General features: G+C 51.4%; 1 protein-coding gene across 7 annotated transcripts in view; it reads right to left on the bottom strand.

Moving 5' to 3' along the window:
• IKZF1 (IKAROS family zinc finger 1) overlaps positions 1 to 23110 on the bottom strand; it is a 94864-nt gene that overhangs the window by 51894 nt on the left and 19860 nt on the right. For all 7 annotated transcript variants that reach the window (XM_035026473.1, XM_035026475.1, XM_035026476.1 and 4 more), the window contains exon 3: positions 20968 to 21087. In XM_035026473.1, coding sequence (XP_034882364.1) covers positions 20968 to 21087 — 120 coding nt within the window. The remainder of the gene's footprint in view (positions 1 to 20967; positions 21088 to 23110) is intronic.

Below are 23110 nucleotides of genomic sequence, written 5' to 3'. Positions count from 1 at the left end.
CGGGACTGGGGAGAAGGACCATGGGATGGATTGCTGGTGGAGCCACTCCTTCCCAAACATAGCACCTGCGCCGTCACCAGCAGGGGTGATGGGTTTCGCCACCTTCTTGAGACACACAGACCAGCCTTCATGGCTGCACCCCGCATCAAGAAAGCCTGACCCCCACGCACCCCAGGATTTCCCTCCATGCTCCTCTAAGTTGACAGCATCAGTGTGTGGCCACATGGTCACTGATGGTGATTCAAACCCAGGCCTGCAGATCCCCCCAGGGGCATCCCCACACACTGCCACTGCTTGGGATACCTCTGCTCAGACACCTCAGCTGACCTGGGGGTCACTTCATTTGTTTCTTACATGGCTTCTTGTACCTAACCTCAGTGTTTTAAGTCTGCAGCTTTCTATATGAATGTGTAAAATAAATAAGATACATTGTCTTGGTTCCCAAGCCTTGACTCAACCTTTGCATGGAGGGTCCCTATCTGCCCGCAACTTATCTCTTACTGATCCTATAACATGACTTAAAATAGAAGCATGAATGCCCTAAATGTGACATGGTTTCAGCTGGAGTGACATGTGCTATAAGACTTCTTGATGAAAGGCAAGTGATGGTCCAAGATGGTGTTCGTTTTGGGGGGAGAGCTATGCCAATGACCCCCCTATTCCCCATCGGCCCCACGACCGTGACTGCCTAGGGAATACATCTACCAAAGGCCTTCTCTGCGGTCAGCCCTCCTCCCAGAATCCCCTGAGGCCCATGCAGAAAACCAAAGATCCCACTGTGTTTCCTCGGCCCTTGGTTGTGTCCCCCCCAGCCTGCTCCTTTTTCCTACCCATCTCTAAAAATTCTACCCATTCTTGAAGGGATAGAATACATGTCATGTCTTCCGAAATCCTACATACGTTCCATCAAAACTGATTTTGCTCCTTGCCTGTTTGTGGGTTTTGATACCTCCACTGCGGCATTTCATGTATCCTGCTCCCCGAGGAAGGCCCCAGGCATGCGTCACTCGCCCTCTGTGTTCCTCACTACTTGCCCAACAAGTGCCGCCACAGATGAAGGTAGCCTGGCCCGTGGATATCACAACCGAATTTTCCTACCAGTCTCCCAACGCCATTTAGAATACCAGTATTTTTCACTACATCATCCAGCTAATACTTACTCTCGGGATGGTAACAAAGATCATAAACACACAGGCTTAATATAAAAAAAAAAAAAAGGTAGCAAGAGCGAGTCGAAAGAACATGAGATTTAGAATCAGAAAGCTTGTGTCTATACGGGTTGCGTGATTCGGAGATCGGTTCATTACCTCATTAAGTTTATAACCAACCATGAACCCAAGATGGAGGCCCAACGACACCCAGAACCAACTGCCATTCCAGGCGGTCTGGGCACGGGGACCCTTCTCATCTGTAAAGCAGAGAGAAAGAAAGAGCAATGTGAGGACTACGTTAAACCATGTCACCAAAACCAGTGTATTCCATCTCCCACCAATCAGTTATAAGAGCAGAGGCTCTTAGCGTGTGTAGGGCATGCATCTGGTGCATTTTGTTCCATGGGTGGTACCATCACTGCACAAAAGGGCCACTCCCTTGTTGGAATCGCTTTGTACGGACTGTCTCCAGGTCTGTTTTGTTTGCTTTTGCATACTTCTTTCCGTGTCTGTGTTCAGCCTCACACCACATCTGGCACAGTGGTTCATTCAATTTGCTCATTCCTGAAACAAAATGGTGCCCGGGCTCAGTTTTCAAGTGGGCCGAGCCTCTGTAGTTTGTATGAGTGACGCCCATGGTTTCAAACCCACCACATTCTTGTTCTGATCTCGGTGCCACAGTCATGAGGAAGCAACACTCTACAGAGGTGTTTTACCTCAAAGAATGGGCCAAAAATAACTGTTTCTCAACAGTTATGTGGGTATGTAACCCACTCTCATTTTTCTTTTTGAGGTGAGGATTTTGCTGATAGCCAATTTGTAGAGCATCTCATGAAACCCCTTTTCAGCAATTCTTTTTCTTTTGTGGCTGGGACTCACATGCTCTTTCTCATGGATTCTGAAAAGTCAGCCGTGTTGTTTCCAGTAACAGCCATTGAAAACTCCGGAGAATTCATTTTCCTGACCAACCAAGATAATGAATTTCTTTCCCTGTTTACTAATTCAAAAGCTGTGGCCCAGCGATGGGAAATCAACAGATAATGGCTCTCTGAAATGGGAATTCTCTTGAAAATGCCCCTGGCATATCATAGGAAAATCTTGGGATTTTCTTTGTTCTTCCTAAATAAAGAACACACTCCATACTTCCCTCACAGTAAAGTGTCCCCTCCTTCGCTCTTGGCTCTCCGGTCTCTCTGTGGATCTTGGAATGTGAGCCTTCCTGACCCCAAGAGTTGGCAAAGTGGGAAAGAAAATGCATTCACAACAGCAGGATGACGTCGTCAGACACAACACTGGATTACCATCCACATCACTGTCGTTGTAAAGCCCACTTTCTACTAATTTCCCTTTCACTTAAACTTTCGAAGAAATCTTTCCGTATCTATAACCGGCCACCTGCAACCTGATTCACGAAATTGTGACACAGCACAGGACATTTACACTGAGCTATGGAAACTCTGGATTGAAGATTTGTTTTGTTTAAAGACTGATTTGTTTAGGGGCACCTGGGGGACTCAGTCGGTTAAGCGTCTGCCTTCGGCTCATGTCACGATCCCAGAGTCCTGGGATCGAGCCCCGCATCGGGCTCCCTGCTCGGCGGGAAGCCTGCTTCTCCCTCTCCTCCCCCTCCCCTTGCTTGTACTCTCTCTCTCTCTCTGATAAATAAATAAATAAATAAATAAATAAATAAATAAATAAAATCTTTAAAGGCTGATTTGTGTAAAGATAACATTTCCAGGAGTAAAAACGAAAATCGATTAACAATCTGAGGGACACAGCCACGTGCAAGTCTGGCTTCGCCTGGAACAAAGGATTAAAGGAGCGTCCCGTCGGGCACGGTGACATATTTTTCTGCTTTGATGCCCAGGTGTGACTTTTGCTCCTTTTCAGGAACTTGCAAAAACTTAGTTGTCAATGTTTTAAAAAGCTTTGACCTTTGACCTGAATCACTGATAACCTATCACAAACGGCTTCCTTTTACGAGTGTTTCGGGGACTGCGAGGCCAGGGGTCCCAGACGAGTCTGAGATCAGCAGCCCATCTGTGCCAATTTCATCTTTTTAAAGAACAGATTACCTAAATGTTAGAAAGAAAAGAAAAAAGGCGACGTTTTCCGCTGGGCTTCTCACAGAGTTGCTGTGGAAATGAGCATCGTAAAGGGAAGGAGTTCTCTTATTCACCCCGTCCCTATGTCTGGGACACACAGCCGTTCCAGAGAGATCTCACCAGGCTGACGTGAGCCACATGCCACCAAACACCGCAGAGAAGCACGCCAGGTCCGTGTCTGAAGTCCACGTATCAGACGCACTGGGACAGGGGAGGGAGAGATGCGTGTTTCTGGGAAGACTGACGCCCGCCTTCTGAGCGGACAGCTAATGTGGGCTGAGGCTGCCCGAACCGACCACAACCGCCTGCATGTGCCCGAGCTGCACTGGGGGGGAGCTGGTGCCCTGGGCAAGGCTCTGCCCTCCAGAATCAGAATATTACAGCTCACAAACACGGGAAATGGGTTTAATACCCACGTTTCTATAGACGAACAGCGGCGAGTCCCCCAGCACTACAGAATCAGCACTGGCTCGCTATCTTCCATCTCGTCCCGAGGGCGAAGGTGGACCTGGACAAAGGGGAGCTCACCAGGTGCACTGACTGGGTTTTCTCTTTCATCCGCGCTCCGGCCCAGGGCCGGCAGGGTCCCCCGGACGCAGTGTCTGGGGAGGGACTTGGGTGCACTGCCAGTGGCCAGGGGAGGGTGGGGCCAGTGAGGGGAAGCAACGCAAATGGAGACTCGTGTTGATTTCATCAGCCCCGGATGTTCAGAGGGCTTAGCATGGCTGTCTTCATGGCCTGGAAGGGTTCTCACAGTTTAGGGAAAGTACAGGGCAGCTGGCTGCCCGCACGGCTCTCAATACAAGCGGATCTGATTCAAGACTTTGCTCATAATCAGTGTCCCCCAAAGCCTAGACCCGGCTGCCCCCAGGAGACGCCCAGACACATGGGCCCTTATCCATCAGCTATGCTGAAGGACACATGCACCGGGCTCATAGCAGCTCAGGGGTCTTCCATCGGGAGTGTCTTATGGGAGGGAGACTCACTGCACAACCGCAACAGGATGGCGGTGATCAAACTGTGTGCGGCTGGTTCAGTGGGTGTTGTGGGCAGAGGGAGGCTTAGCATTAGAGGCTTTCCTACATTTCCCTTGTTGTTATTGTTATTTTTGTTGTTGCTGTCTTAAGAGGGCTCCACACCCAGCCTGGAGCCCAACGTGGGGCTTGAACTCACGACCCTGAGATCAAGACCTGAGCTGAGTTCTAGAGTCGGATGTTTAACTGACTGAGCCACCCAGACACCCCGACATTTTCCTTGTTTCATTCACAGGCAGACAGAAGCTCTGAACCACCTTTCCACCAGGAAAATGCTGATACTGCAGTGAGTGCATTTGCTAAAAGCAGCCAGGAACTTGAGTGCATCATGCTGAATATTTTCATTTAAACCAGCAGATGTTCAAAACCAGGCAGAACTATCTGTGAGACACAAAGACAGTTTATTCTATGTTTTATTTCTATATTTTTTTACTTTTTTTTTTTTTTACTACTTTTCTCTCTCTGCTCAACTGTGTCCTTTTTGGAACAGAAGGTAAGCTCTTTGAGCCCCTGAGTCTTCTCTGTCTTGGGCATCCCTGTGCCCGGCAGGGTGCCTGGGACAAAGTGGGTACTTAGGAAGCATCTGTCTCATGAACTGATGCTCGAAGCTACCCAGCCCCACTTCCAGCTTGCTCCCCTGCCTTCTGGGATGCTGATGCCCCTTGACCCCTGTGCTTGTCTTCTAGCTTCAAACCGGCACCTGGAGCTCCCTGCGGGTATAGACAGTGTATTTAACTCCTTGAGGGAGCTAATGCTCCTACAGCCTGATGCCCCACGACATCTAGCCTAGCAGCTCGGAATGCGTTCAGTGATCACACTTGGATGACACTAGGGTGCTGACCAACATGTCAATAAGCATTCAGATTTCTTTTCAATTGTCAAGGTTGTATAGGACGAATTAAATTCATAGTACATACCTACGAACATGTTGATAGGAGGATAATTCAATATAGGACACAGTAATAACTTCTAATATCCTGGGATGCTGCTAATTCGGATTATGTGTCCCCTCAAGGGTCGGCAGAAGGCCAGAGGGGGTGACCTTCGCAGGCTCTAGACTGCAAAGTAAATCCTAATTACACAGCAAAACTGAAAATACTCATTTCCCCCATCTTTTCCCATCTCTCTGTGACTTAAATGTTTAGATGACACATCTTATTTTTCCCTCAGCTGTGATGCCCTGCTCCTTTCCCTTCTGCATTAACTGTGTTCACTTGATGGGTTCAAAAGTCGGTTCTGACTTCAACTCCCTCCTGAGATGATTTTCGATTTCCACAGCCGGTCTCATGAAAAGACACCATAAAGAGGCTTTTCACCACATGCTGAACTGACTGGTTTCTGTAAGGAGGGACGTTCACTCTGTTTCCGCTTTCCCCCATGGTGTGTTCTGTGATGGAGAAGCGACAGAAGGAGAAATGCGACTGGCCTGTGAGGGTCTTGCCGTCTAGCTGAACGCAGGGCGCAGTGAAGAACACCCGGTACCCCAGCCCTGGCGGGGAGGCAGCTTACACCTGAATGCTGGGCATGGTACCACGGGCATCTCTACACTGTCTGCACTTCCCACGTCCAAACAGTGGAAGAATTTTAAGTGTGTTCACAGAAACTTAGGTAAAGAGTTGGTAAGTTATAAAATACGTTTCCTAGAGGGCAAGCAATGTAAAGGTGAGGGGGACAACAGGCCCTTTGGGTTGGCCGTGTGCAAAGAGAGGGAGCTTCTGAGTGTGGGCCCATGACTTCATCAAGGAAGGGACAGAGACGGGAACACAGGGGTTGGCAAAGGGCGTGGCCTGTCCGTCCATCCATCCCTGAGAGACGCATACCGTAAACACGGGGCAAATTTCATCCTTTCTAACCCTGTCAGGCAGGTTAACAGACTTTTAAAGTAGCACTTTATACACTCTACATTTAGGAGAAACGTGGGATTCATCCAGTGTATTCTGCACACGAAGGCAGTGGTCTGCCCCACATCACAAATGTAGTGTGGCCGACAGCCCAGACTTAACCCAGACCTTCTGCTTCAAAACCTTCTACAACCAGTGCGACTCATCTTCTAGAGGAATTCTGCTTTTTTTTTTTTTTTTAAAGATTTTATTAATTTGTCTGACAGCGAGAGACATAGCGAGAGAGGGAACACAAGCAGGGGGAGCGGGAGAGGGAGAAGCAGGCTTCCCGCCGAGCAGGGAGCCCGATGCGGGGCTCGATCCCAGGACCCTGGGATCATGACCTGAGCCGAAGGCAGACGCTTAATGACCGAGCCACCCAGGATCCCCTAGAGGAATTCTTTTAGGGTGAACATTTACGGCAGCCCCCCAAAACAGTTTTCAGGACTTTACAGTTAAACCTCGTGTGGAACAAAACCATAGGATTGCCCAGGTTAATTCAACAATGTATTCAAAAATCTAGATTCCAAAGAGACTTTTGGCGATTTCTGAAAGAAAAAGGAAACCCAGCCTCAAATATCCAACAGTGTGGGCTTGGGGCTCTGTCTGCAGGAGCTGTTGGAGGGCCTGGGTGTGGAGCCGGGGGGATGCTGGGGCACAAGCCCCGTCTCTGGCCTGAAGCCCAGCATCATGCCGCACGTCCACTCAGCTAAGGGAGGTGTGCCGTTCACGCCTACAGACTGCAACCTGCCCAGCACAGTGGTCTTTTTCTGGTTCAACCCTCTTGGACAAAGCAGCAGGTCTGGTTGTCAATAACCGATGTCAGGCAGTCCCTGTCTAATTCATGTAATGAGCAGCGAAAAGCAAGAGCCGCTGACCTTGAGCCTCGTGGGGCTCGGACTCTAGGTGACCTATCGCACAAGCGTGCGGGACCCAGGGGTGCGGGGGCAGCCTTGCTTCCAGCCTCTTGCAATGGTTTATTCCTGGGCAAAAGGGTTCCGTCACTGGTCCCTGGGCCCAAGTACTAGAATTCTGATGAAACTGTATCAAGAGCAGGATTAAGAGAAAGGAGAGGATGGGCGCCTGGGTGGCTCAGTTGGTTGAGCGACTGCCTTCGGCTCAGGTCGTGATCCTGGAGTCCCGGGATCGAGTCCCGCATCGGGCTCCCTGCTCGGTGGGGAGTCTGCTTCTCCCTCTGACCCTCCTCCCTCTCATGCTCTCTCTATCTCATTCTCTCTCTCAAATAAATAAATAAAATCTTAAAAATCTTGGGCGCCTGGGTGGCTCAGTTGGTTAAGCGACTGCCTTCGGCTCAGGTCATAATCCTGGAGTCCCGGGATCGAGTCCTGCATCGGGCTCCCTGCTCGGCAGGGAGTCTGCTTCTCCCTCTGACCCTCCTCCCTCTCATGCTCTCTCTATCTCATTCTCTCTCTCAAATAAACAAATAAAATATTAAAAAAAAAAAAGAGTTAAAAAAAAGAAAGGAGAGGACAGCAGAAGAGAAAGAAAAAGCCTCCAAAGACAGGAATAACGCAATCAGAGCCACAGGGCTGAATCTGTGAGTCTGTAGATCAGGGTGTGCTCAGGAAACACAGAAGCCACACGAGTACACGCTGTCTCCTGAAGTGCAGGAAGGGCAGACATTAGCACAAGGCACCCTCACACAGGAAGGCTGGGGTCTGGGCTGCATGCAGCTGGGTGGGGTCGAGCGCCAGAGCGCCCCATGCCCGGGCTCCCGGGACACGGGCGCCGAGGTGGGACACCAGGCTTGTCTTCTCAGGCCGCCCCAAGCAGGCAGACTGCTGCTTCCCTTTCCCCTTAGTAAAAAGAAAAGAAAAAAAAAAAGCCTCTCTCCTTGACCACCTCTGCTGCATTGCTTCATCAGGTTGCGGCAGACTGTTGTACGAAGTTATCGAGAAGCCTCGTTCAACACATTTTTTTGCAAACCATTTCACAGATGTGATGGCATTCGTCTTTGAGGCCGGCTTCTCTCAGCGCCTGTCCTCAGTGGTGTGGTCGCGGAATGTGCTTCACGTCTATGAAGAACCGCCCGCCTGGGTCTCAAAAAACTCAAGAGGATTTACCAACCCCCCCCCCCAAATTACCATAAAGAGTGCACGAGAAGAGAATGAATGGATGAAAACCAAAACTAAAAGTACTGTATTTCTGCGCTGCACTCAGTCACTCTGCTTTGGAAAACTGCTTTGTTTTTACATGTTTACATCGTGCCTTATTAATAATAGCTTTTACTGTTAATAAATTGCCTTCTCGTTATTTTGCGCTTAATCCAACGCCTACAAGATGTCTGGTTAAAACAGAGCTGCGTAAAACAAATCCAACTGATGTTAAAAATTGGGCTGGACCTGGGTTTTTCTCTAGATCAAATCTGGCCAAAAATGGAGGAACGGAAAGAAGCAAATTTCCACCTTCATTGGTGAGGACAACTGAGAAAATGTTTTGAAGAGGAAACGGATTTAAACACTACCTTGGAGAGGTGATAAGTGACTAGCTTTTGGCTAAATTTCAGCTGAGGTGGATCTGAAAAGGTTTTCTGTAACAAGGGAGATGGTTCCTCTCCAGAACTCTGCATCTGCCCCATCCAGCAAGTGGCCCCCGGCCAAGGAGGCTTCTGAGAACTTCAAACACAGGCACTCTGAATTGAGATGGACTGTATGCATGACCTATATGGGTTTTCAAGGACTACAAGTGGAAAGGAGCACAGTACTCATTGACGATTGCTTATATCAAGTGCATGTTCAAATAATAATATTTAGGGTATGTCCTGTTAAATAAAGCCTATTAAAATTAATCTCGCCTGGGCCAATTCTCTTTTTGAATGTGTCTACTGGAAAACTGAGAATCACAGATGCGGGTCTCATGCTAGTTTCATTGGACAGCGCTGACCTAGGACATCTGATTCCTGCATTTCTTTTTTCTTTTCTTTCTTTTTTTTTTTAAGATTTTATTTATTTGTCAGAGAGAGAGAGAGAACACGAGCAGGGGGAGGAACAGAGGAAGAGGGAGAGGCAGACTCCCTGGTGAGCAAGGAGCCCGATGTGGGGCTCGATCCCAGGACCCTGGGATCATGACCTGAGCCCAAGGCAGACGCTTAACTGACTGAGCCACCCAGGCGTCCCTGATTTCCTGCATTTCACAAATATGTTGTAGGGATGCTGGTTATTACTCATCTATGAAATCTCTGTCCCCAGACAAGGACTGAAGGCTGCCCTGTGCGTCATGAGGCATAGAGCCCCCGCCGCTTGCCTGCCCAGGACCCTTCTGGAAAGACCCACACGTAACATCTAGAGAGTGTGCCTGAGTGTGTGTTGTGCGTGCACAGGGCCGCCTGACCTTAAGGATGAGTTTTTAGGACACGCTCCATCGGTAATAAAAAACAGCTGCTGAGGGGCCCCTGCCTGGCTCAGTCAGTAGAACACGTGACTCTTGATCTCAGGGTCGTGAGTTCAAGCCACGCTGGGCGGGGAGCCTACTTAAAAACCATTGTAAAAAAACCTCACAAATGGACACACACAAACCATCAACAGAATTTTTAACACTCGCAGCTCCAAAGTCAACAATAAAGTTCGGTCTATCAGTAATAATAGTACTGCTTTGAAACTTGGAGTAAATGCAGTGTTTATAATGACAAATTAACTCTGTTATCTTCTCAGGAATAAAACCACTTCACTCAAAACCACAGCCTTCTCTATCGAACCCGAATTTCACCTACGACAGATGCAGCCGTATGCAACGCAACAGGATGAGTGAGGTGGGGGCCACCCCAGGTAATAGTTAATGGTCCCTCTTGTCCTGATGGCAGGAGCGGAGGCCCTCGGAGAGACGTGTTCTACTTCTGGCTACCTCCGCCTTCCACGGAGTGGCGTGGACATCGTGATTCCGCCGGGTCCCAAGAAGGACAACAGAAAGCATCACGTAGCTGCCCACAGGGCTGCCATCAGAGGTCTTGTCCAATCGCAGCCCGGTTTCGCCTCTGCTGTGACAGCCCCGCGTTCTGCAAGACGGAGCGGTCACCTCCGCCACGCGCTCTGGAACGGCCATGAGCAGCCGGCTGGAGGCCGCCCGTTGGTCACCCCCACCCGGTCGGGAAAGACACCGGATGTTCCAGGCTTCACCGGCATCCTTCCCCGGGCGATTTCAGTGGAAATCGGCAGCCTGCAGCCACATCCCCCATGGGGAGTACTCTCCCGGCAGGCAGCCTTGTAGAGACACACCCAAGACGTGTGGCTCGAAGGCCCCTGCAGCTCACTCGCTCCCCAAAGTAGGGCGCACGACGGCGCGTTGCTTAATGGGGTTGCAGCCAGCGTCGGGAGCTTCGAGGCAGGCCCGTGGAAAGGGCCCCCGTGGCCCGCGGCCCATCGGGATGGCTTCTCATGGTGTCGTCCCCAGCTGCCTGCCCGGACGCCAGGCCCTTGCCGAGAAACAGGCCCACTGAGGCCACTGCACGCACAGGGACAAGTGGCGGGGCCATCCCCTAGATCTGTACACACAACGCACGCTGTATTTCATCCGACAAACTCAGTCACAGAAACTTTTCCGGAAGACCAAGTCCAATCCCACATTCCGAAGGATATGGGGAGGCTAATGCTTTCCCGGAGAAATCATCGTTACTGATTCATGCACGGAATGCACACAAGTGTCGCTTTGCAAGTCCAGGCTCTTCAAGCCCAAATAACCAGCCAGAGCCATAAAAATAACATCTCATCGGTAAGACCCAGAATGCTTTTCTAGTCATGTTCCCCCCGCCACAAAGCCCTGTGCCTGCCCTCCCCACCAAGAAAACCAGAGAAGCATTCTATTTATTAAGACAGCAAGTCCAGCTGCTGTGACGTTTCCAGCTTGTGACCTCAACAGCAGTCACCTAGAATCAACCCTCTGGTTGGACGCACCGCGTTTTCCCTTACGGCCCCCTCCTCCCTAACCTGCTCTACAAATACCCACTCCCGCCCACACAGCCACCCACCAAAGTGTCCCCTGCCCCTGTGAACACCGTGAAAAGAGTACGGCAGCCCAGGGTGTGCCGGTAAACCAGCTCTAAAAAAAAAAAAAAAAAAAGCTCTAAATTGTAGCATTTGCCAATTTCTGTGGTGTCAATCCTTCCAGCCCTGGGGAGCTTTCAAGCTCCCACCAGCTGGTCCCGAGCGAGCCTGGAAGCTTCTCTGAGTCTGTACCCGTTGCATATTCCTGCTGGCTCCAGCCGTGGACGGGAAGGTACTTTCTGAGCTCCCTACAGGTTTCTGGCCACCCCCCCGCACCCCCAAATCCCAACAGGCAAAGGGTTTGAGCAGATCTGCGGTAATGTGCGAACAGGGTAGTTCCTGCTAAGACTTTGAAGAGCGCCCGGCTTATCTGGCGGGTACAGTAGCCCGGCCCCAACCACCGTGGAGCAGCAAGGCGGCTTCCTGGGGCCGCCAGCCCCACTGCGAAAGAGCCTTTTCATCTCATTGAATGGGGTCTGTGGAAACTTTGCAGGGCAATGATTTGGGCTCTGCTCTGCGCATGAAGCTTGCTGCTTTTGCATAAAAGGAGGGGAAGCTTGTGTGTTTTTTTTTTTTGTTTTTTTTCTGGGTTATATTTACACTTCCCAAATCAGAAAATGTCCTAACCAGATAGGACAGGTGGCAACTGGCAACCACAACTCAAAACTCTTTTTTTTTTTTTTTTTTCCATTTCTTTTCTGAAACCCCGTGTAGAAGGAAAGTTAACGAAATGTCGGTTGGCTGTTTTAGACCCAGAGCTAACTATGCTTTCAGCACAGACGGAACAGAGCAGGACGTGCAATCGGGACCGACAACCTAGCGCAGAAAATGCTGTTGAGCTATTTACTCTGGTAGAGAAGAACCGATCTTGATTTCCTTTAGTAAATCGATAGGGTACGATGTGAGCCTGGTATCTAAGTTGTCAGAATAAAATGAATTTAAGTTGTCAGAAAAAATACAAACACTCATGTCTGCTTGTACAAATAAACAACTTTTCAAAGGGAACGTGCAGTTTTGGAGACGCGAACACGGTGGGAAGCGCCAGGATCAGAGTTTGTCAACCTTCTGTGGCCCAGTTTTTCGGCAGGTATTCCTTTTTTTTTTTTTTTCTTTTAAGATTTTATTTTCTGACAGAGAGAGAGAGACAGCGAGAGAGGGAACACAAGCAAGGGGAGCGGCAGAAGGAGAGGCAGAAGCAGGCTTCCCGCTGAGCAGGGAGCCCGATGCGGGACTCGATCCCAGGACCCTGGGATCATGACCTGAGCCAAAGGCAGACGCTCAACGACTGAGCCACCCAGGCGCCCCAGGTATTCTTTTTTTAAAAAGAAATCCACTGTCATGTTCCAGAACACCACTGACTATGAATCGGCCCAAAGCTGACCGTGTGGGGATGAGGTGCTTGGGCTCGATGGCAGGATGTCAATCCAGGGGCTCACCTGGGAAACGTGTGGGACATTTGGGGTGAGGCGTGACACGCATGGCTAATATCCTCCAATGGGAGGGACAGTGTCAGCCAAGGAAGGCTTCTGTGCCCCAAATACCAACTGTGCCCACTGAGAAACAGTGACCTAAAATAATCCACACGATGAACCTTAAATTCAGACCCAGCCTTCGATTCCTTCCCCTTCACTTCCTCTCTCTGGGGTCCTACCTGAGAGAGCAACGCCGCCCCCATTCCGTGCTCTCATTCAGTACATGCCCTGCACTCCTACTCAGTGCACAGAAGGCCCAGGCGCTGGGGCTGCAGACTGAGCAAATCCCAGAGGACTGCTTTCCCCCTGCATTGTGGCAGGCCCTGCTGTGAACAACAGCAGGGTAAGGACCGGCGATGCCATCGAGGGTGGGCTCAAGGGTGGCCCCCTGAGGGCAGTGAGGGAGAAGGCCGTGAGGACATCTAGGGGACACGCCGCAGACCTGCACATGGCCAAGGAGGAGCCCGAGCCCAGCTCCCGGATGGCCTTGTCTGCCTCCCCTGGGCCTCCACTCAGGCAGTTATGTCATCCATCCTCTTCACCTGCTCCTTCCTGTTGGCCTTCAAACACACTTTCATATTCTCCTCTCACAAGTCAACCCGTAGGCGGGGCTGCCTTCCTACCCTCCGCCCGCTCCCTGGTGCTCCCCGACATTTTCACATGGGCCTCCACCCCTGCTGAGCTGCTTCTGGGGACCCACCACCTCCCAAAGACCCCCTTCCCCAGCACTGCTCACCCTTCTCATCCTCATTATCATTGCTACTCATGGTGGCCTCTCCGCCATATTTCTTTCTAGAATTTTCACCCGAGTCAAACAGCTTATTCTTTGCTTCCTTCCTTGCCTTCTCTCCTAGACAATTACACACGTTTATTTCCCAAGGTCCTTGGTGTTCCACCGTCCCTCCCACGGATCCTAGAGCTAGAACTAGCTCTCTCTCCACCTCTCACCCATCCTGCCTTCTGGAAGGCTCCTCAGCTACCGATTGCCAACAGATGTCAAGCCCACCCCAACTGCCCCTGTGTGCCCATTCCGTTCTGGAGAATCACTACCGTCACCAAGGCAGAGGCTCAGTCACCTCACACGTGTTCCCGCATCGAGTAAGTAGACAAATATGGAGGCCACGGAGGAGAGACATGCCCAGTGCCCTGGCTCCTCCCGCCACAGCCCCTGCGCTCGGGCACAAGTCACGCCACCCTCATGACTATCACCAGTGATCTTCCCAGCACACAGGTCGGGCAGGGTCACTCCCCATGGGCCCACCGAGAGGCCTCCCATCTGAGTACCACACCTCATGCCCCAGAACAGGTCGCTTTGTACCTCTCTCTTCCCTTCACCCAGCCACCACTGTTCCTAAAGTCCAACCTGGCTCCCCTTGGCCACCTGCTCAAACGCCAACCCCGGGAGTCCTCCCCAGCTCTCCTCTCCCCTCTGCCCGGCCCAGCGAGGAGCACCCCTTCCTTTGCTACACCCCTGTCAGGGAGCTCTGCTGAGCATGACTGCAGGGCGTCGGGTCACCGCTCCCGGTGTATCTGGCACTAAGGCATCAGCCTGGCACGAAGAAGGGCTCTATCCGTATGAACATGCTCGAACGGACATTCCTAAGAGTCGGAGCAGCTGAGGTTGGAGCAAACACTAAGCCAACAGAAACAGTATCTGCACAAATCCCCAAGTGAGCTCAGCAGGGGAAGCCTTCCGTGGTGGCCCTGCTCTGGATCTGACCTTGAGAACTCCCAGGGCGTCGTGGTCATTAATGTCCAGGCACAAGCAGGCAAGGACACGTTGGCCCTCGTGGGACAGAGCGGAACAGAGCCGTGCACCAGTCCCTCCAGATGGGTGTGCCTTCACGGGGTGGGGCTGGGGGCACATAATGACATTGTTCAGTCCGGCTGGCCTTTCCCTCGTCCCCCGCTCTCTCCTGAGACTCGGAGGGTCTTGCTACACTGACCGTGTCCTGCTCTCTCTGTTGCTCTCTCATTTCTGAGGGATGCTGGCTTTTCATGCGGTCACCACAACAAGGCTTGTCCCTGAAGTCACCTGCCAGCAGGTGTCATGGGCACACGTCCTCCTGGGGACATGTCAGCCCTCGTGGAGGACCGTCTTCCACGGGAACCCCCGCCCAGTGCTTCCACAGGACAGCAGTGGGCAGGGGACCCCTGCCAGGACATGGGGACAGAACTGATGGGAAGCCACCTGCCAGGGCCGCCAGCAAGCTTGAAGTGAGCGGAACCAGGGACAGAATCCCCGGCCCGGAGATGCTCCTCCAGGGAGACAGTTGTGACCTTTGTCCGATACCACCCAGAACACACACACACCACACGCATACGCACGCGTGCACGCACACACACGGAGGTTTCGGTTTTCTCCAAGGGGTGTTCCGAAGGCCGTGCTGTCAGGTCCCCCCGTCCGCACCAAAACCTGGCACCAGGTGGAACTGCGGCAGCGCCCGGTCGCTCGCCTCTCCCTCAGGGAACCCACGCGCCACGCCGCTCTGCGGGGCCCAGACTCCCACGTGCTCTGGCTGGCCAACCAAAGTGGAGATGATTGCAACGAAACAGGACAAAAATTACCCTTAAATAGGAAGCAACACACGCGCTACCTAACAACGCCTCTTTCCAAAACCTGCCAGTCTCAGGGAAAATCGTTGCTTTAAGGCTATGTCTCATGTTTGGGGAGGTGCAAGAAAATGAGAGTCTTTCCAGCTGGAATCGTGTTGGTTTGCAAACGTCCCGGTGACAACAGCTTCCCTCTCCAAGGGGCGTTCCAAGATAGGGCGAACCGCAAGATGAGTAATGCAGAATTTCACAGATCTCTCCACTCTTGCACATCGCCTCAGCTACGAAGAGGAGCAAGGAGCTGACACAGCAAGGTGAACAAGGATCCGAGGGATACTTGGCTTTTAGCTGTTCCTCCGAGGAAAACAAAAAAACCCCAAACCCAAAAGAGACAGCCAGCTGAAGTCCGGCAAACAGTCTTCCCCTTTGCGCCTGCTTTCACAAGGGCGCATCCCATCCGAGCGTGCTTGAGCTCGCTGCAGCTAATGCTCAGATGCTGGGAGATAGTATTTCTCCCTAGCTAAAATGGGGTTTATCGGTTCAGAAGAGATGCATTTCACAGATAAAAACGACTTCCTCTAACTGCTGATTAGATAAGCAGGCTTAGCATCCGTCCTCAGTGCCGGCTGCCCAATCTCCAATTAGACCAAAGCTTGCTTTCTCTTTCCATCGGGAAAAACTCTCTGCACCTGCCCCCCTCCCCACCACCACTGCCCAGCAGCCGAGAAACATTTCAGCCACAGGTCCACCCCCTGCGCCATCTTGGGATTCTGCCTAAACTTGAATATAAAGGTGAGATTAGGCCCCAGAATAACCAATGAACAATACGTTACTCTTCCGACGAATCTGTCCTCAAGTTCACGACGTGGTAAAGGGATTTTTCCTTTGGTCGAATGAATTAAAAAAATAAATAAAATTAATGTTTTCATGTACTTAATCATTTTCCTGGATTCCAGGGAAAGAAAAAAAAAAAGTAGAAACAAAAATCTAGATTTTTTTTTTTCTTTCCATTTCTGCCAGGGCGACTCTAATCCTGGCCAAAAGATTCAAGAGAAAGGCCCCAAAGGCCATGCGAGTTTAGCTTCAAGAAGGCCACAGAGCCTTGCTCCAAACACCACGCCGTGACACGTGACCTCCGAGCGTGAAGTCCTAAAACAAACCACAGACGAAACCATGGTGATCACCTCCCAGCTCTGGGGGTAGGTCACACGAGTGAACAGAGGCAAGCGGGGCCTGTAGATGTGTATGCTGTCATCCCACATCCAAGCCCTGGGTAACTGAAGAGCAACCAGTGACAACCCAGAGACGAGTAAGTCTGTAGTAAAAGCTGTGCAAGCTCATCCCGGGTATCCGCTCCGGCACGCCCTGGTCAGCCCCCCAGGGCAGCCTCCAGTCTTTGGCCTGCTGGTCAACCGGGCTGTGCTTGGGGGACTGTGCTTGGGGGAGCCATGTCCCCATCAGTCCCACAGCACTGCTGTACCTCTGCTCAAGGTCAGGACATGGAGACCTGCACTTGCAGGGAGCTCAGAAGGAAGACAGGGGGGCCACTGGATGAAGGAAGGAAATAGCAAAGCTTTTAGTTTCTCCACATGCAACGCTCATCTGCTCCCCTGGATGCCAAGCCTGCCATCCCTCCTGCAGGAGACCCCTTCCAAAGCTGCCGGCCAACGGAAGAAACCCCAAGCCATTCTCCACGTCCCCAGCCCGGCTGCCGTGGTGGGGCACCTCAATGCGGGGTTGCCTGAAGAGGTCACTGAGTGCACGGTCTGCGTTCAGCAGTTTCAGACACAGCCACTTCAGAGAGGTGCGATTTCTCTCATTTTTAAAGCGACCACTTCAGAAGCACAAGCTCCCATCCCATTAAGTAGACTGAATTCCTCCCCGCCTGGAAGTTCTCCTCGGATTCCTCTAACTTCAATGCTTCAAACTGTACTTCCAGTCTGTTTCCTCTTAGGCACAGACTCAAACGGAGGCCACCCAGGGTTGCTCCGACATCTCTTCCTCATCTCTCTCTCTCTCTTAATCCAGGAGACCATATTTCCCCACGGTCCTCCAGCATCCCCTCAACACAGGGCGAAGGCCACCCTGGGAACGGCTCGCTGTCCATATGAACACCACCACCCATCACAGGGGGCTCATTTCTACCACTCCCCACCAGTGTGCTGGGGAGTAAGGTTGAGATTTGATGTGTCTACACCTGGTCGTAAGGATTCATGGCTTTTCCAAAGCATCCCTTGTCTCCTTCTAAAGCAGACACGCTAGGGGTCTGTTATTGCTGTAGACTTCCCACTGTCTGGCATCTGGCCATTTGTCCTCCCCTTGGGTCTGGCAATGGCCAGCACCCCTGAGCTCTCTATTCTTTTTTAAAGGTGTTATTTATTTATTTGACAGAGAGAGAGCACAAGCAGGGGAAACAGCAGAGGGAGAAGGAGACTCCCCGCAGAGCAGGGAGTCTGATGCGGGGCTCGATCCCAGGACCCCGGGATCATGACCTGAGCTGAAGGCAGACGCTTAACTGACTGAGCCACCCAGGCGCCCCCCGAGCTCTCTACTCTAATTCCTCTCTTGTGGTTTGCCCATCCCTGGGATCAATTTCTTTATTATTGTTATTATTATTAATAAATCGCTCTTCCACATTAATAAGGGTGCTCTAAACATTACCTGTTTCCTCTCTCCCTTCCCTCCAGCAAAGCCCCAACAGGTGCCCTCACCCCTTATCTCCTGTATCTCTAAAAGACCTGCTGTGCACAAATTGCTTCCTTTTTCTGCCCTTTCCTGTCCTTTTCACTGCATGTCTTTGCTGCTTTGTCTTCAGCAAAGTGTGTTTGTCTGTTTTCACGTGACCCTGGAAGCCCTTCCTTGAGAGGAGTTTCACTGCTGTAGCGAAAATGAGGAAACGGGCTCCGTGGTAAAAGTCTGGCCGGAGGCGCCCGGCTGGGAGCGGGGCTCGGATGGAGGTGGCCCTCGGGAGTCTGAGATGCAAGTCTTCTCTGCGCCGCCGCCTCCCCCTGCGCCACCCACCCTCTCCACCCCTTGACTACTTTGGTGCAGGGAGGGGCTGCTCACGGTTTCCTGTTGTTTGTCCTCCGAAGCAGCTCCCCTGCTCTTCTGGCTCCTTCCCGGGGAGCTGAGGACACGTAGCTTCAAACGTACCTCCCTGTCCTCCCGTGGGAGGACTCCCCTGCCTCTGCCCACCGTCTCCCATTGCTGGGTGCGCACCTAGCTGGTTTAACGCTCACTTCAGTCAACCACCGACCACCACACACTAATGCTAGCTGGTTTCCTTCAAAAATCCCGAAGGATGGTTTCTAAAACTTTGTCCCCGGGAAGCACAAGTAAGGTCCTCGAGGCTCTTTGCACGTGGTCTTCCGGGATTCTCTGTCTCACTACCTGCTCCTCAAACCCCTCCCCTCTGGCGTGTTGACTGTCCCACGTGGTTTTGCATTTCTGGGCTTCCTGGCAGAGATCCATCGCCCCTTTGGCCCCCGGCCACTCCAAAGGAGTGCTGGCTCCCTGAAACGGCGTCTCGCCACCCACTTCAAATGGCTTTCCCCGCATAGCCCTTCGGCCGCGGCAACGGCTCTTTACAAACCCAGCAAAGAGGTTTCTCGGGTGTTTTAAATTTTACAATTCTGGAATTCATTTGGCACAAACTCCATCCTACAAGGAGAAGTGGAATGCAAATCCTGTCACATGCAGTTGTGAGGGAGCACCAGCGGGAGGCTGCTGGGAGTCACGGGCCGGCCCCCGGCTCCATGCCCACCTGCCCTGGCCGCGTTGGCACCTAGAGCTCAAGCCTCAGCCAAGAGACCCAGCCTGGGAAGCAGGCAGGAGCGCCCACCAGGGGCCTGGCGACCTTGTCCCAGCAGGAACTTCCAGCCCCTGGCAGCTGACAGGGGGCGGTGTATCTAGAATACTGTGAAGGCATCTGCAGGGAGCATGTATTGACCTCTACCAAGTGCACTACGTGCTGTCCTCTGCTCTCCAGGAATCAGGCAACTTTCAGTTCTCTAAAGGACACCCATCACAACCAGGGCTCACGGGCTGCAGGGCAGCTCTGGGGATTTCAGGGAGCGCTCCCTGGTTTCCCCCGCAATGACCCCAGAGTCCAAACGCTGATGTCTGGGCTCTCGGATCACTTGAATGCTCAGTGGCTACATATCCACGTAATTTCTTCTGAGCCCCTCCCCCCTGCCCGTGTCCCAGGTGGGTCAGAGAACAGTACCTGCCTCACTGGTTGCTCCAAGGACAGACAAAGGAGACAAAGCAGGGTTGCCCTGACATTAGCCATCCGTGTGCCACCTTTGCAAACCCTTATCATATATGTGCACCCTCACTGGCTTAATAGTTTTACTGCAATTTGACTTTCTACTTCACGTAAACGTGTCTTGAATGGAAGCGTTGCAGTAGCCTGGTATATGATAGACCACTATCACTCGCAACAAATGCAGGCAATCTTAAAAATAAATGCATCGATGACAAACAAGTATGCTCTCCTGTGTCCCAACTCTGGGAACCCCCGAAATGATGCATATAGAGCAGAGCGGAAAATCCAGAAATGCTTTGCTTCCCACCCACTCTCCCACATCCAGGAGCCATGCTCTAATAGGGGAAAATAAGTCATAAAGGTACTTGTTTTCTTGGTTCATTTGCATCAAATGGCTTTAGCCACTATCCTTGTCTGTTGGTAGAATTCATTGCATAGCTATTTTTTAAAGAACCCTTACACCCAAAGTCTCATTGGTTTCTAAGACACATGAAAACACACAAAACACATTTCTTAGTTACTATATGAGGATGTCCTATAGAGACATAGTTATGATGGTTTTCATAACCCTGAGAACTTTACACACGTTGCCCTCCTTAGCTGTGCAGTCGCCCCTCATGGGACCCATCCCACCTCGTGTGACCTGCTCACCCTTCGTGATATTCTTTTGTGCACGTAGGTGAATCTCAATATCACAGTTTTTATTTCTACTTTAAAAAAAAAGAAAGAAAATAGGTATTCTAAGGAATTGCTGACTCATTATCTCATGAGAACATGGTATAAAGGTGTGAAAACTAGTCTTTGAGTTGGAAATCGAGTCTCACATGACTCTGTACGTGACCTCGGTTATTTTGCTGACTTCTTGGGGCCTCCGTAATAAAGAAGGGAGACCAGGTTTTGCAAACACGACCTGCGCTGTGCACGTTAACACCAGCGAGAGACTGCAGAAACTTACATACCTACCTCTTTATGGAAAAGGTGTGCGAGAAATGGCATTTTCGACATTTAACCATTTCTCTCTCTCGAATTTTGTATTTGGAGTTGCATTTGGCATTTGAGAAACACAGCTGAGAGGGACAACATAACATGGACAGATCTGGCGTCTTCTAAACCAAAGCTCAAACTAACTCGCCCTACTGCCACAGCACATCAAATGTGTAATTTTCACTACCTACCATCCATAAAATCAGATGTTCCCGAAGCACCCAGAGGAGAGGAAACGGGCTAGGGACGTGCCCCCAAGGCGGGGAGCTCTTCCCCTCTGCCACGTGGTCCCCGTGTGGGGGTGTGACAGCCTCGGTGACTTGGGTCTCTCCTCCTGCACACACCAGGGCCTCTCCCGCTGATCTTTATCCCGCATCTTCTTAACATGGCCATTGAAGGGAAACAGCAGGTACAATGATCCCACCGCCCAACCACTGACTTTGGAAGAATATGGAGGAACCGAGGTGTTACGGGAACAGAGCGTGCGAAAGCCCGCCAACAGGACACACGGACGGCCGACTCACCCACTCCTCTGTCACTCTTGGAGCTCTGCTGTCCGCCAGACGTGGTGGAAAGGTCTTCGGGGACCGGCATGGGCTCATCCCCATCATCCGGAGTGTCGCTCACTGGAGGGCTTTCCTTCCCTGAGGAGACAAGCAGCAGCTTGAGTTCCCGGGGCTGTGGTCGCCGCCGAGGGTGGAGGTCACTGCAGCGTGGCCAGCAAGGATGCTGCACATGTACGTATGTATTTATATGTTACGGGTAATACGCGGGGATCTACTTTACCAAACTGAACGGTGGTCGTCAGACATTCTCATGGTCACTTTTCCACGCCAGTGACCAAACTCCCACAACTTTGTTTATGACATCTGTGTGATGCCCCATTGCATGGCTACACCAGGATCTATTTAAATCCTTTTTCTATTTTCAAATTTATATTGTTTCCAATCTCTTTCCCTATTAAGCAACACCGTGGCGAACAGCCTAGTAGCGAGCCTTTGCACGTGTTCTTAGTAAGTGTTCCAGAAGTTTCATGAGTGGGTCAAAAGGCATCTACATTTTTTTTTAAAGATTTTATTTATTTGTCAGAGAGAGAGCGAGCACACAAGCAGGGGGAGCAGACTCCCCGCCGAGCAGGGAGTCCGATGCAGGACTCGATCCCAGGACCCTGAGATCATGACCTGAGCCGAAGGCAGACGCTTAACCAACTGAGCCACCCAGGCGTCCCAGGCATCTGCGTTTGTAAGGCTTGCCACACATTATCCCATAATTTTTCCTGCAAGGTGGCTCCAGTTTACCCTCCTGTATGTGGGCTTCATTCCACCTTCAGATTAATTTGTTTTTAAGGTCACCGGACTGGTTATCTTGCTCAGAGCTATACATTCTAGGTCTGCTCCCTGGCTTTTAAAGAGCCAGGGAATATTCTCCCAGCAGCCTAGTTTGATCCAGCCGGGCGGGGTGGCGGGGCGGGGAAGCAAGCTTGCAAAAGGCAGGAAGAGGGAATCCGAGGCCTCCTGGGGCCAGGATTCCTTCTGTGGAATTCTTATCTTTGAAACACAAAAATAGAATCCACACAACTCCCCAGTGGCTTATCCTTCACAAAGTGAGATTTACCAAATGAAACAGGGTTTTCCAGGATGGCTGTATCTACTGTGACCGCATCAGAATTCCATGCAGCCACAGGCTCCAGCAATGGGGAACCCACCCCTCCCCACCCCCACCCCACTCCCAGAAATCCAGCACTGGAAAGCCAGGACTGGTGGAAAACGTGGGTTTTTTTTGTTTTTTTTTGTTTTTTTTCCCTTTGAAACTGAAACACCTGTATCTCCCAACCTAAACATCGCCTAAAATTAGGTTAGGAGACACAAACCACATGCAGGGAACAGATGGTAAGGCCTGAAGCTGATGCAAACTAACCCATCAGGGCTGCTCTAGAAGACGGGCAGATGCTGGCCCTAAAGGAGGTTAACAGAAGTGGAAGGCGGGGGTCACACGCTTGCTGGCTGGGCTGGTGACCCGGCTTCCCAGGCGGAGGACATCCCCGCACAGACGAGCCCAGACTTTTGCAAAGACGGTGTTGAAGGACCTAGAAAACACGGCCAGGAAGACGGGAGTGTGCTCGCCTATTTGAATAACCATCTGGAAGAGCAATACCAACACTTCGGGGGATGGGCAAGACGAGCGCAAGCGTCCCTGGCAGCGGACGAGACCTCGCGGGCGTAGGCAGCTGAGTGGGCATCGCGCAGGCAGGCACCAAGACGATGCTTTGGGGGACAGCGGTGCATTCTCCAGGAAGGAGACATCGCAGTGGAGTATTCCCAGCTTAGCTGCGATCACCACAACTAGCAGGTTTTCAGAAAGAGCATTATTGGGTATATTTGGACAGCCAGGTCGATGTGTGTTAGGTCAGTGATATTTCCAGGGCTCTAAATCGTGAGGAGTAATAGTGGCTAAAAGTCTCGGTGTTCTCGTACACCGATTCCACAAATGTGGAAAAGCTGAACGGGAGAATGTAGGAGGTATATGGACCATCTGGTAACTGGGTTTTCCTTACCACTGCTTAGAGCAATGGTTCTCAAACTTAGAGCACTTCAGGGAGGTGGTCAGAGGAATCTTCCTCTTTTTTTTTGTTTTTGGAGGGGAGGAAGACTGACCTTACAAAGAACT

This window comes from Mirounga leonina, unplaced genomic scaffold (assembly GCF_011800145.1).
Source record: "Mirounga leonina isolate KUSES-001 unplaced genomic scaffold, KU_Mleo_1.0 Mir_199, whole genome shotgun sequence".
In the NCBI taxonomy this organism is placed as follows: Eukaryota; Metazoa; Chordata; class Mammalia; order Carnivora; family Phocidae; genus Mirounga; species Mirounga leonina.
Note: the sequence above shows the minus strand (reverse complement) of the source record. Positions and strands in the feature narration are given on the sequence as shown.